Source organism: Antechinus flavipes, chromosome 1 (assembly GCF_016432865.1).
Source record: "Antechinus flavipes isolate AdamAnt ecotype Samford, QLD, Australia chromosome 1, AdamAnt_v2, whole genome shotgun sequence".
Lineage (NCBI taxonomy): Eukaryota > Metazoa > Chordata > Mammalia > Dasyuromorphia > Dasyuridae > Antechinus > Antechinus flavipes.
This window is the reverse complement of record NC_067398.1, coordinates 455,092,311-455,105,361: the sequence shown is the minus strand read 5'-3', so window position 1 is coordinate 455,105,361 and position 13,051 is coordinate 455,092,311. Positions and strand designations below refer to the sequence as shown.

At 32.7% G+C, this 13,051-nt stretch overlaps 1 protein-coding gene across 2 annotated transcripts in view; it reads right to left on the bottom strand.

Annotated features, from left to right (window-relative positions):
• Positions 1-13,051, bottom strand: part of ARFGEF1 (ADP ribosylation factor guanine nucleotide exchange factor 1) — a 151,714-nt gene that overhangs the window by 46,886 nt on the left and 91,777 nt on the right. For both annotated transcript variants that reach the window (XM_051970076.1, XM_051970077.1), the window contains exons 20-25: positions 12,332-12,460; positions 11,575-11,733; positions 11,184-11,334; positions 6,234-6,324; positions 3,928-3,968; positions 3,661-3,830 (exon numbers count right to left, since the gene is read on the bottom strand). In XM_051970076.1, coding sequence (XP_051826036.1) covers positions 3,661-3,830; positions 3,928-3,968; positions 6,234-6,324; positions 11,184-11,334; positions 11,575-11,733; positions 12,332-12,460 — 741 coding nt within the window. The remainder of the gene's footprint in view (positions 1-3,660; positions 3,831-3,927; positions 3,969-6,233; positions 6,325-11,183; positions 11,335-11,574; positions 11,734-12,331; positions 12,461-13,051) is intronic.

Genomic DNA, 13,051 nt, shown 5'->3' with positions numbered 1-13,051 from the left:
AAAGCAAGAATGTTCTGGGTACATGCTAAATCCAACAGCTCCACACCGAATCAGAATTCTTTTCTCCTAAATCCATCCCTTGGTTCCTTTTTTTTTTTTTTATCCAAAGCACCACTATTCCATCCTTCTAATCTTTCAGGTTCATTCTATTAGCAGTAACTTGAAATGCACATTCTTTCTAAGCTCACATATTGAAAAAGCTGCCACAATTTATCAAATTTACTTCCACAGATATCCACACCTGACCATTTCTTTCCATTTGCTCAGCCATTTACCTTTCTTTGTTCAGGCCCTCATCATCTTTCATCTAGATTAGCTTGTCTTTTCTGACTCTATTTCATCCCACATAGCAACCAAATTGATTTTCCTCTAATGTAGAATTGACCAAGTCACTCTCTTACTCAATATACTCCAATGGCTCCTTCTTACCTCCAACATAAAAAGTTAAACTCTCCTGTTAACCTTTTAAAGTCCTACACAGCTTGACCTAAACTACCTTTTTAGCCTTACTGGATTAGATATTACTCCCTTGTTCTGTAAATCCGTGATTCAGTCAAGCTAGTTCTCTCTTTTCCTTACACACAATACTCCATTTCTTGCCTCTGAACCTTTTCACTGGCTGTTCCACACACCTGGAATGCATTTCATTCTTATCTATGCCTAAAGGAATTCCTCTTGCTTTAAGATTCAGTTCAAATACCACCTTCTACAAGAAACCTTTCCTGTTTACCCCAAGAGTCAATTACCATCTTTTCAGTAATGATTCTCAAATAACCTTATCCAATCATAAGTTCTTTGCTGAACTCCAGTCTTACATCTCCAACTACTTACTAAACACTGGATGTCTTACAGATATTTAAATCTGACATGTCCACATTTAAATTCATTATTTTCCTCTGCCTCCCCCCAAGTTGCCCTATTACTATCAGAAATAATACCATTCTCCTGGTCTCCAAGACTTCTATAACCTATAGATCACTCAGAGGTAGATAGAGCAATGGTCCTCGGATCAGGAAGATCTAAGTTCAAATTTAGCTTTAGACATTTACTAGCTGTGTCATCCTGGGCAAGTCATTTAACTTCTGTTTACCTCAATTTCCTCAACTTAAAATGGGGATAATAACAACACCTACCTCTTGAGGCTGTTGAGAGGATCCAATGGCACAATATTTGTAAAGCACTTAGCAGTGCTGGACAGATAGTATCTGCTGTATAAATGTGAATTATTCCTTTTCCCTTTCCATAACCTTTGACTATTCATTCTGCCTCAATGGGGATATGTTGATTTCCTTTGCTGTATCTCTCAAAAATATACATTCTCTATTCTGCTTCTACCATCTTATCTCTTCACACCTGAAGGTAGGTCTGCCACAAATCTCTCACCAGTCACTAAAATTATTTTTTTATTATATTATGTATACATATATAATTAAAAAATTACTAAAATCACAGGTCTGACCACCTCACCCTCTATTCAATAAATTCCATTGCTTCTCTATCACCTCCAAGATCAAATATAAAATACTGTTTGTCATTCAAATTATTTTATTACCTTACAGCCCCCCTCACTTTTCTTATACTGTACACCTCATATTACATACTCTGACCCGATGACACTTTTCTTTCTTTCTTTTTTTTTTTTTAAATTTTTTTTTTCCCTCCTTGCCATTTCTTGAACCAAACATTCCATCTCCTGGTTCTGGGAATTTTTACTGACTGTCTTCCATGTCTGGAATACTCTCCTTCATCTCTGTACCCTGGCTTCCTTAGTTTTTTTTAAGTCCTAGCTAAAATATAATTTCCTGGAAGAAACTATTCCCAATAATGTTTAATTCTAGTGCCTTTCCTCTATAGATCATTTTCTATTAATCCTGAACAGAGCTTTTTGGCACATTTTGCTCATAGGTTATTTCCCTCATTATACTGTGAACTCCTTGAGGTAAGGAATGCCTTCTACCTTTTTTGTATCCCTAGTGCTTAGCACACAGTACCTGGAATATACTAGGCATTAATAAATGCTTATTGAGTGGAATGTAAACTAACTGCAAGAAATGATTTTTCACTTTTTGTACTTGTCTTCTCAACACTTCACAGTGCATATTAGATAATAAAGTGACTTATAACTCACTGATTGACTGATGGCATTTAAAGTTCTCAATTTTATACCAATTTGTCTTTCAGGCCTCACTGAATATCACCTCCCTTCCCATTCTGTAATTCTGTCAAACTATCCTTCTGTTTTTCACACATGGCATTCTATTTTCCCATCTCCACATACTATACTAACTTGCCCTAGTGTTCTAATGGAGAAAACAACATGTATGTATAAAAATTATACAACATACAGGTATATATCATTGGCTCTGTCTTACATCCATTCTAAGAATGTATTTCTTACACACCTCTACCTCACAAGAATTTTCTTTTAAGAAACAGTTCAAGCACACCTTTTACATAGTCTTTCCCAATTCCTCATTAACATTAATATTCATTCCAACATTAACATTTTTTGTCTCTTGCTGTTCAATTGCTCTCAGTCACGTCCTCTTTGTGACTCCTTTTGGGAAAGATATTGAAGCAGTTTTGAAATGTTCTTCTCTAGCTCATTTTACAGATGAAAAAACTGAAATAAACAGGATAAAGTGACTTGACCAGAGTCACATGCTACGGAGTATCTAAGGCTAGATTTAAACAATGGAAGATGAGTTATCTAATGTTGGAACTCTATCCACTGTACCATCTAATTGCCATTTTCTCCTCCCTTTATATATTTGTACACACACACACACACACACACACACTCCACCCCCTATTAAGAATTCCTGCTTATTGAGAGCAGGAATTGGTTCATTCTTTGTATTTATATCCCTAGTATCTAGCACAGGGGTCCTCAAACTTTTTAAATAGGGAGCCAGTTCACTGTCCCTCAGGCTGTTGGAGGGCCGGACTATAGTAAAAATAAAAACTTTGTTTTGTGGGCCTTTAAATAAAGAAACTTCATAGCCCTGGGTGAGGGGAATAATCGTCCTCAGCTGATGCATCTGGCTTGTGCACTGTAGTTTAAGGATCCCTGACTAGCATAATATGATTGGCATCCAGTAGGTGCTTAATTAACATTCATTAATTGAATGGCCAACTGAATATAGATATGGTTCATTTCTTTGTTGGTCCATGAATAAATACTGAATACTGAGTGACAACAGTTAGTGTTCATGGAAGATGTAAAAGCTATTTTATTATTAGCATCTTCTGGCCCATTTTCTGCCACTGTCACCACATAATAGGATTACAAATTTAAAGCTGGTAAGAATCTCAGAAACCCTCTACTACCACGTCTTCATTTTTGAATTAAAAAAAAGAATTGAAACCCAGGAAGATTATATGACTAGAAGTAAAAGCCCACAGAATCATGGTCACTTTACTTGTTTTATGCATTGATATAAAAACAACAAAAATCATTGAGTGACTAAACTTCCAAAAGTGAGTGTTCCCAAACTTTTAGAAGTGTGTTTTCCTCATACTCAAAGCCTTTCAGACTTAGTAGAATCTCTTAAGAGCTAGTAAGCTTTTGCTACAAGTTCCAAGAAATCAGTTCTCTGTGCTACAATGAGTCAGCAGAAGAATTTACAAAGGATATAAGTATAATAAATAATCAAATACCTTATTGAAATGATCTCCAATGACTTCCCAAATTCTAGACCATTGTAATCTTATTCTTCCCATGTTATAGTAAGAAATTTCTACTATCTTCTGCAAACTAAACATGCGAGGATGTGTAGTAGAAAGTAATTCATCCATAGATACAGCACAAAGCCAACGGACAAAATCCACTGTAAAGCAAATATCGAATGAAATTGTTAACACATTCTTCAATTTTTTTAGTCAAAAGGCCAACCTGTAAGTGTAACAGTAAGTTTACCTACTTACCAATAGCATTTCCATCAAGCCTTGTAGACCCCGTAAATATTCTGGCCAGAGAGCATGAGTAGAGAGGAGGAAGAAAAAATCCATGATTATTTATAAAAATTTGTGAGTCCCAATTCTTTAAAAAATATATATTTTTTAGTCTAAGATGCACATTAGGTATTGGGTAAAGTAATATTTCCATTACTTATGTTGTCTGCAGAAGAAACAACTAAATCTTAGTCATTACTAAATTTCCACTATTTTATATACTTTGATACAGTGAAGTACATAATAAGATTATAATGCTGAATAATAGTAATTTAATAAAAATATGACAGATATCTTACATGAAGCTTTAAGAATTCACAAAATATTAATCAGATAAAACCAACAGAATTCTTTTATATGAAACAACACAGATAAATTTATCATTTTTCATTGGTTCAGAAGTGCTTTAGCTTTTATTCTTGATTTGATAGAACACAACTATTTTCCTGTACTATATTTGAACCCTAGAAAAGTCATTAGAATTTAAGGTAATTTCTCATGGATAAGACATAGTAACAGTCTTAATACAAACTTATAGAAATGTGACCATAGGTAAGTCTCATTTTTCTCATTATTAACCTAAAATAAGAAAATGCCTTGTAAATCTTAAAACATATACAATGAGAAATATGAATAGTTTATGGTTAAAATAGCTGCATCGGGGAGGGAATCAGATATTTTAAAGGTTATAAACACTTCTGTAATGATCTATGCATATTTAAAACTAAGCTAGGGTTTCAACACTGTTCACATTAACAACATATTTCAATTAAAAACATTTTTATTAAGTACACTGGCACTGATTCAAATACTATGTATTTAGAGATGAAAAGTTTCTGCAATCTAATTGGGCAGGTAGTAGGAATAAGAAATGCACACAAAGAACCATGAAACAAGTCAGAATGCTACAAGGCAAAGAAATACACAAAGATTCGAGAATAATTTGGAGAGAAAGATTATTGCAAAGAGTATTGATTATAGTACAAGAACTTATTGCAAGAAATGTCATTTAAGTTAGATCTTAGAGGGATCCTTCAGGAGGATTTCAATGAGGAGGAAGGTGAAATAAATGTATTCAGGTATTGGATTCTAAAAGTGAACAGTTATTATATAAGAATAGAAGGCAAAAAATATTCAAAGAATAGATAATGACCCATACTGGCTCAAACAGAGTGTATAAAGGGGAATAGAATGAAATAAAACTGGAATGACAGGCTACAGACATATTGTAAATGAGCTTAAATGTTGAGATTTTCATTTGGATTTCAATCTACATGCAATGAGGAATCACTGAATGGTTTAGAAGTAGGGAAATGACAATGTGTAGAAAATATACTTATGCATTATGAAGGCTAATTTAGTGAAAGAAGCATTGAGAAGGAGAAGAGAGACTAATAATTTTTGAGGAAAGAGGCTAAATAATGTCTTGTGCAGGGGTAGGCAATGGCAGTAATACAAAGGAATAGACAGATTAAAAAAAAGAATTCAGTAGTAGACTAGACAGGTCTTGGCAAACTACTGGGTGTAGCTAAAGGAAAAGTCAAATATGATGTCAAGATTTTGAGTATGGGTAAGTAAGAAGATGGTGGTATCATTCTAAGAAAGAGGAAAGGAAGGACATAATTTGGGCACAAAATGATGAATAGGTTTTAGCTGTGTCCACAGCATGTTCACATAGAGCTATCCAACAGGTAGTTAAGAATGCAGGACTGATGTTCAGAGGAGAAGGATCAGTGACGTACATAAAGTTTTACCTAGAGATGAGAATGGAAGCCTTAAGAGTGGATAAAAATGCCAAAAAAAAAAAAAAAAAAGTTAAGGAAAAAAGTGAAGAAAACTAAGAAAAAAGCTTAGAAGGACATTAGCACTAAGGGGACAAGACAAAAAAAAATCAATGTAGAAATGTAACATAGTATGTATAGATATAAAAAGTATATCCATAAATACAAGTGGTCAATTAAATGCTTTTTAAGAGATAATAAAGAAGGAAATACTTAATATAAAAAAATGTATTTTCTTTCAGGTGGGTCTTTGTTTTTTTTTTTTTTAACTAAAACTTCAATTTAAAATCCATAAATTTACTTGTTTCTGTTCTTCATACATCAGTATAATAGGTTACCAACCATTTCTATATACAGATAGATATAAATCTGAAGTACTAAGTTAAAAGTAATTCTAGTAGTTCCTCTAAATTACCTAAACCTTCTAAAAACACTATTTGCTATTTTAAGTAGGTCAAATAGTAGTGAACCAAAAAGAAAATGAAACGAGTACCTTACCTATCTACAGCAACAACAACACTTTGCGAGCTGGTTTCTCCAATGGATTCCTGAATACTTGCTATCTGCTTCCAGTCCACATTTCCTCCAACTATCATAAAAATAAATTAAGAAGTCAGTTCAGCTTTTTTGGAGGAAATTAGCAAAGACAATTCAGTAGAGGCACATAATTATGACCGATAAATAACTAGGATCAATTTTCCTGATTAAACACAAAGGTTTTATGAGCTATTCTTTTTAGCAACATTATTGGTAACATTATCTTAGGGTTGCCAAATATACACATTGTTGCTATAAATAAAAATTACTTATAGAGATATAAAAATGACTATTAAAAGAAATAGAATCTAAACATATTAAAACATAAACTCAGTAATCTAATAAAATTAGTCCCAAACTACTCAGTATATAATGTCTATCAACTTTCCTAGAAAACCCAGCCTTTACCCAGACTCACAGTTTCAATTATCACCTTTATAAAGATATCCAAATCTACATATCTAATCCTGATTTCCCAGTTCAGTTACAACCTGTTATTTTCATTTGGGTACTCTATTTTCATTTCAAATTCAAAATATTCAAATTGAACTGATCATCTTCCTTTTAAAATAAAAAGTCAAACTTCCTTTTTTTCATGAATGATACAAATCTTCTAACTTCTCAATATCATAATTCTAAAACTCATTCTTGATTTCTCTTCTCTTTCACTTCTTCTAGACTACTGATAAATTTATTTGAAATGTTTGCAAAAATGCCTCTTCATTCCTATTACTGCCATCTAGGTCTCTGGTTCCATCATTTAACATCTTGAAGTACTCACCTCTAGTTTTATCCCTGTCTAATTTACCCTACATTTTTATCGGACAAGTCTTCTCCATTAGAGAACATATCTAGTACTTTCAACTGATGAACCTACAGAATAGACTTAAGACTTTTTCCCCTGACTGTCCCTTTTCACAAGTAGTAAATATTTGATAAGTAACTGATAAATGAATATGCAAGTTGATATTTTAAAGATAATTTATTATAACAAGAAAATTAAGAGCATAATCTACAGGAAACACCATTTTATAAATCTTTATGCCTGTTGTGATCTCTATGCCCTTAAATAGATCTCTTTAAATACAATAGTTTATGAGTATATTCACAAAGCACAGCTTTTCAAACAAAGGATTATAAACATTTGTATCATCCCAACTTCAACAGAATAACAAAGATAAAGGAATTTCAAGAAGGTACTGAACTGTCTGAATTAGTTTCATCTGACTAAAGCTGATCAATTGACATTATTTTTATCTGCCCAAAGTTGACTAAGAACCAGTAGAAGCTTAGAGAACAAACATTTAACCCCTTAGAATACGGGAATCCACTATGAAATTAAATTACAATGAGCAATGAAATACTGGTGTCCTTTAAAGAGGGAAGTGAAATTCTGATTTATATAGTACCCAATAGAATGAATGATGAGCAAGATAGTCCTGTAACATCATACAATGAATAAAAAGCTCTGTAGAAGAATAATGGTTGCAGACATATGGCAGGAAATTTATTATACAAAGAGATATTAGGCAAGATGCTACAAAGACAATCAATATAGATGTGCTATCAGGACTCTAACTTAAGTAGGAGATCCTCGGTGAGAAATTGAAAGTGGTTCAGTTGTCTGTAAAGATGTTAATAGCAAACTATAAGAATAAATTCTATTACTTGATAAATCTGAACTCTCATTATTGTTGAGCAAAGACAGGTTCATATAAATCACTATTCATAAATACACACTAAAGAGTCCGAAACACTTGCCCAGGAGTTGAAAGAATGTTTCAAGAATCTGCATAATGACAAAATATTAAGTCACCACCAGTTCCTAATTTTTCAAGTAATTGATGAAAGATGTACATATTTATATTTATTAAACAGAAAGAATATAGTTGTAATGGTTTCCCAAAGTAATCTCTAAAATGACTAAGCTACTAGCTCTTTTTCTTTTAAATATGCATATATAGCAAGATTTAAATTTATAATGTATTGTAAACATTTTTTCAGTTCATTTTACCATGCTGGAGGTATAGATCTTGAAACTTAATTTTATCAGGTCAGCAGACATGTTAACATGTATATGTGAGAGGTCAATTATCTTTTCACTTGTTTAATAGGACACTTTGTGCAAAAGCAGTACTAGAGTACTTTTCATTTAAATGTTTTGTGACCAAATTAATTTTACTTCATTTTTAGCTATATTACTAAACATTTTCAAAAGTGTTCTTTTTTATATCACAAAACATAATAATAAGACATGCATTTTTTACCGCAATCTATACTACATAAAAAGTGCAACTTCTGATACTAAATAGCTGTGAAATGTTAGGTAAGTCAACGCCTCTTTAGGTCTCAGTGCTGATGGATGCAGTTAGGTTAAACAATCTTTATAAAGTTTTTTTTTAAGATTAAATGAATTATAAGATGAGTATCATAATGAATGTGTAATTAGTTGGAAAGAATGAAGACTTGTGAAATGCCCATTTCTATTCCAAGGAAAAGATAAAAATGGGGACTAAAACAAGAGATTGCTTAGTAATTCTAGAGAAAACAGTCTTTCTGAGAACACTTCCAGCTCGAAATGTTTTACTGGGTTCAAGTAAGCATCTCTATCAAAAAATTGTTTAGCTTTGTTTTTTCTCCCCCTTTATTAACTTCATATCTTCATTTCTTTACCACCATGTTGACAGTTCAATGCAGATTCTTTCAATCATTTTCTGTTCCCAGAACAACATACTTACCAGCCCCAAGGCTTCTAACTCAAATGGAAACAGTTCCAGCAAATTGATAAACCACAATGATTTCATCAGAAAGTGGCCTAGAATCATGAGGTAGTCCCAGAGAAATATGGAAGACCCCTAAAGAAACTGGAGGTATAACTTTCTTTCATCTGGACATAGCTCTTCTAATGACAGTCCCTAATTTTTCTTCTTGTCTCCCAGCAACAAGGCCTGGTTCTGTAATCTTAACTTCTATATGTACACTTTGGGAACTAGAGTCAAATGATATGGGTTCAAATCTGGCTCTGCTACTCACTACTTACTAGACTTTGAAAAAAGTAATTTAATTCCCTGAGCCTCGGTTTCCTCATTTGTGAAATAATTTCTAAGGTGCTTCCAAGTTCTTTGATTTCTTTCCCACAATATGGCAAAATGAGCCCCACAGGTTCCTCCCAACCATAGTCAAAACTGTCCCAGAAGGGGATTCTGAAGTCTTTGATTATACTGACCCGATCACCCAGCCATTATAGACAAAAAGCCTATTGCTTGCAGTTCTACAATTAAGCAATCACCTGATCTTTGCAGTGTTAATTCCGGATTCTTTTTTTTTGGGGGGGGGGGGCAGGTTTATATCTTTGCTCTGGAGCTGTTTTTGCTACCCATTCAGTGGTAGCTGAATCAATTCCCAGATCTTTTTGGAGGCAATATGGCATAATGAATAAAATTATGGACCTGGAATCAGGAGATTAGATTTGAAAAACTTTCTGCTCTTACACATTAGCTGGGGGTACTGCCTACTTCACAGAAGTGTTGTGAATAAAGTACTTTGCAAATCTTAAAGTTCTATATAAATATGAGTTATTATCCTTATTATATTATGTATAATACAATATTACATGTTCTATTGTAGACATACATAGAGAATATACTCTCCTTAAAAATGTCCCTCCAAAGTATCTTATTGTTTAGGAGTTTTCTTCCCACATATTTTTTGATATATCTGTTCTGATGTCTCACCAAAGAGTTCTTGAAGACTAAGCAAAAAATAAGATGAAAAGACCAAGTATAGGCCTAGGGAGAAACTATGTCTGTTATTTAAAAACCTTTCTAAAGATGAAGACATTTATTACTAAAAGGTTGGCGATGAACTTTTTCTGTCAAGCAAATTTACAAAGACCGTCCACTAAGTTGGATTGCAATTTGTACTGGAGGAAGGAGATCCAACATTCATAAAATTACAGATCTATGAATTAAAATGCTATGTTTATGAAAATTCCTTATGTTTGTACTCTGAATTAATTTGAATGGTCTGTACTCTTTGAGGACCTCCTATGGCTGTTGTCATAGTTTGTTCATCTGGGTTTTGCTAACACAATCATTCCCATATTACTTAGAACTCCAGCTAAGAACCTTGTTCTGTTCTAGAATGGATTTTCAGTTCTCCACAAAGGTTACCAAGCATTTATATTCCAAATGGTTTTGAATTCCCTCTTCTGTGCATTAAGCTGATGGCACATGATTCCTCTGTGGAATTTTTAAGTCTTATATGCTAGTTCTTATAGCTTTTAAAAAAGAATTCAGGCTCAATTTCCAAGGACGGTCAAGTCCTCTTGTTTCCTTATTGCGACAGCTAGATGTAACTTCCCAAGAATTATCCATTGCAAGGCTAACTTTGGATAAGGAATGCAGTTTTGTTCTCTATCCTTTTGCTGAAACAAATGCAAAATATACTTGAGTTTTCTAGGATTTTTTGGTTATTAGCAAATAGGGACAATTCCTAAGAAATAAAGTTACAATCCAAAATAGTATAAAGTATACATCACTGTGTAGTATTAAGTAAATTGCCAGTACTTAAAACCAATTTTCCTTCAATTTCAGACAAGTTTTCTTCTATCCTGGCCACATAATTTCTTGGATTTTCTTTTCTTCCTGACAGGATTCTATATTCTTGTTTAACTCAAATTGTCTTTACTTGAGTTTTTTGCTCCCAATATCAACATTGCTCCCTGATATCAAGCCTGGCAAGAATTATTAGAAAGATTTGACAGCTGACCAGAAAACCTTTTTAGTTATTCTCATTCATTACACATACAAAACTCATCAGGTAATATATTTAGGGCTCTAGGAAAATAATTGTTAATTAGAAGATGAAAAACACATTTCAGTTCTATTTTAAAAAACAAAAAATTCTCACCTAATCCCAGACCCACAAACTCATCTGGAGCCTGATCTTTTGTTCCACTGAAAGAGCCTTCTCTGCCTCGGACAGTGCCAGAAATATAACGTGGCTTCACTCCAGTCCCTATTAACTGTGCCAGTTCCAGCTGACTGATGCATTTTAGAATCTTAATGATAATAAACAAACAACAAATCAATATCCTGAAATGAGAGTAGCCATACTTTTTCAAAGATAAATCTAAGTTCATACTATAAAAAGCTGTAACATTTTAAAAGTATCTCACATTTATTACAAATAAATAAATTCTACTCAAAGTATTTCAACCACATTCATTATTAATGATTTAGCATCAATACATCTCATAAAACAAAAATACATTATAATCATAACAATGAACTAATTATACCTCATGCCATGAATTTCCCAAATAGTTTCCATCTGTATGAGCCACTGTGATGAGGGTCTTTATTGTGTCAATATTCTTCTGCTTCATTTCAGTAATACCTGAACTCACTGTGAGCAGAGTGAATCTGGCTAGTGCCTGGACATAAGCATCTCTTTCAAGCTTTGAATGAAAGAAAAACAGAGAAAGACCATTAATTATTTGAATGGAAAAAAAAAAAAAAAAACCTTACTTCTGGACTAAATGGATTCAAGTATTTGTGTATAGATATGTATGTATGCACATATTTGTTTCAGATCATATGTACATATTTGACACAGAAATAAAAGTACAGCTTAAAAAAAAAAAGGCCCAAAGTACCTGCTTATATCACAGGAGAGCTATATTCATATAAGTCTGAAAACACTATCTAAATGTTAAAACATCTGACACTTTTAAAGAAAATATTCAGTCATCAAACTTAGAAAACAGTCTTTGAAAAATTAATATTCTCTGGGAAAAGAAACTTCCATCAAGCTTTATCATGACTTTTAAACACATCAAGGAATAAAGCAAAAGAAATCACAAAAAATAACAGAATAAAACAGTGGAAATTTTAATTTAAATTTCACTCAATTGAAGGAATTTCATAAAAATCTAAATTCATTTGCAAATAAGATATACAAAGAAGAATTTTTGTATTGATATGCAATCTTAATAACATAAACAACATTTTCAAGCTGACTACAAAAACCAAACATATCAAAATATTCCATGTTACCTGAATGCTAAAAATGCAAGCAATTCTGATTGCACATCGTATTCCCTCTAGACAAAGAGAAGCTACTTCCGTATCATCACAATCTTGTAGGCCCACACTGAATGCTGCCAGAAAAGGTGTCCAGGCCAACTAGAAAAGTTAAAAAATAAAGTATGTTCTGAAAATTTAATTTGTATACACATCCATATACTTTTTGTTGACAACATACTGATTTTCATGAAAAACTACAAATATATATATATATACACATAGTTTCTGAGAAACTATAAAATATACTCTGAATACATAAAATGACACTTTAAAATTTAGAAACTATATTGAAAAAATGAAATTCATGGCAGAATTATGATAGGCTATTTGAGAAAATGAGGGGAGAACTTTTTGAAGTTAATCTGGTCATAGAAATAGAAGGGCTGAGAAATCTCTTTTCAAGACCAGTAAATAAAATACTTAGCCATGTTTTAAATATAACAATTGGAAAAAAATTTAACTCCAAATAAAGTATTATTTTTCCTATGCTCTTTAAGTGATGCCTGAGGAAAAAATTGCAAAGGGGGAAGGAGATAATTTAAACCACTTACTAGGAGCTCACAGGAAAGTTTAAAGCATACACTCCAGTTTTAGTTAATAGCAGAAGTTTTTATGTAGGATAAGAACATACTTTCACTTAAGGACAATGATTAAAGGTTTCTGCAATTGCAGGTTTCTGTCAACCATCTA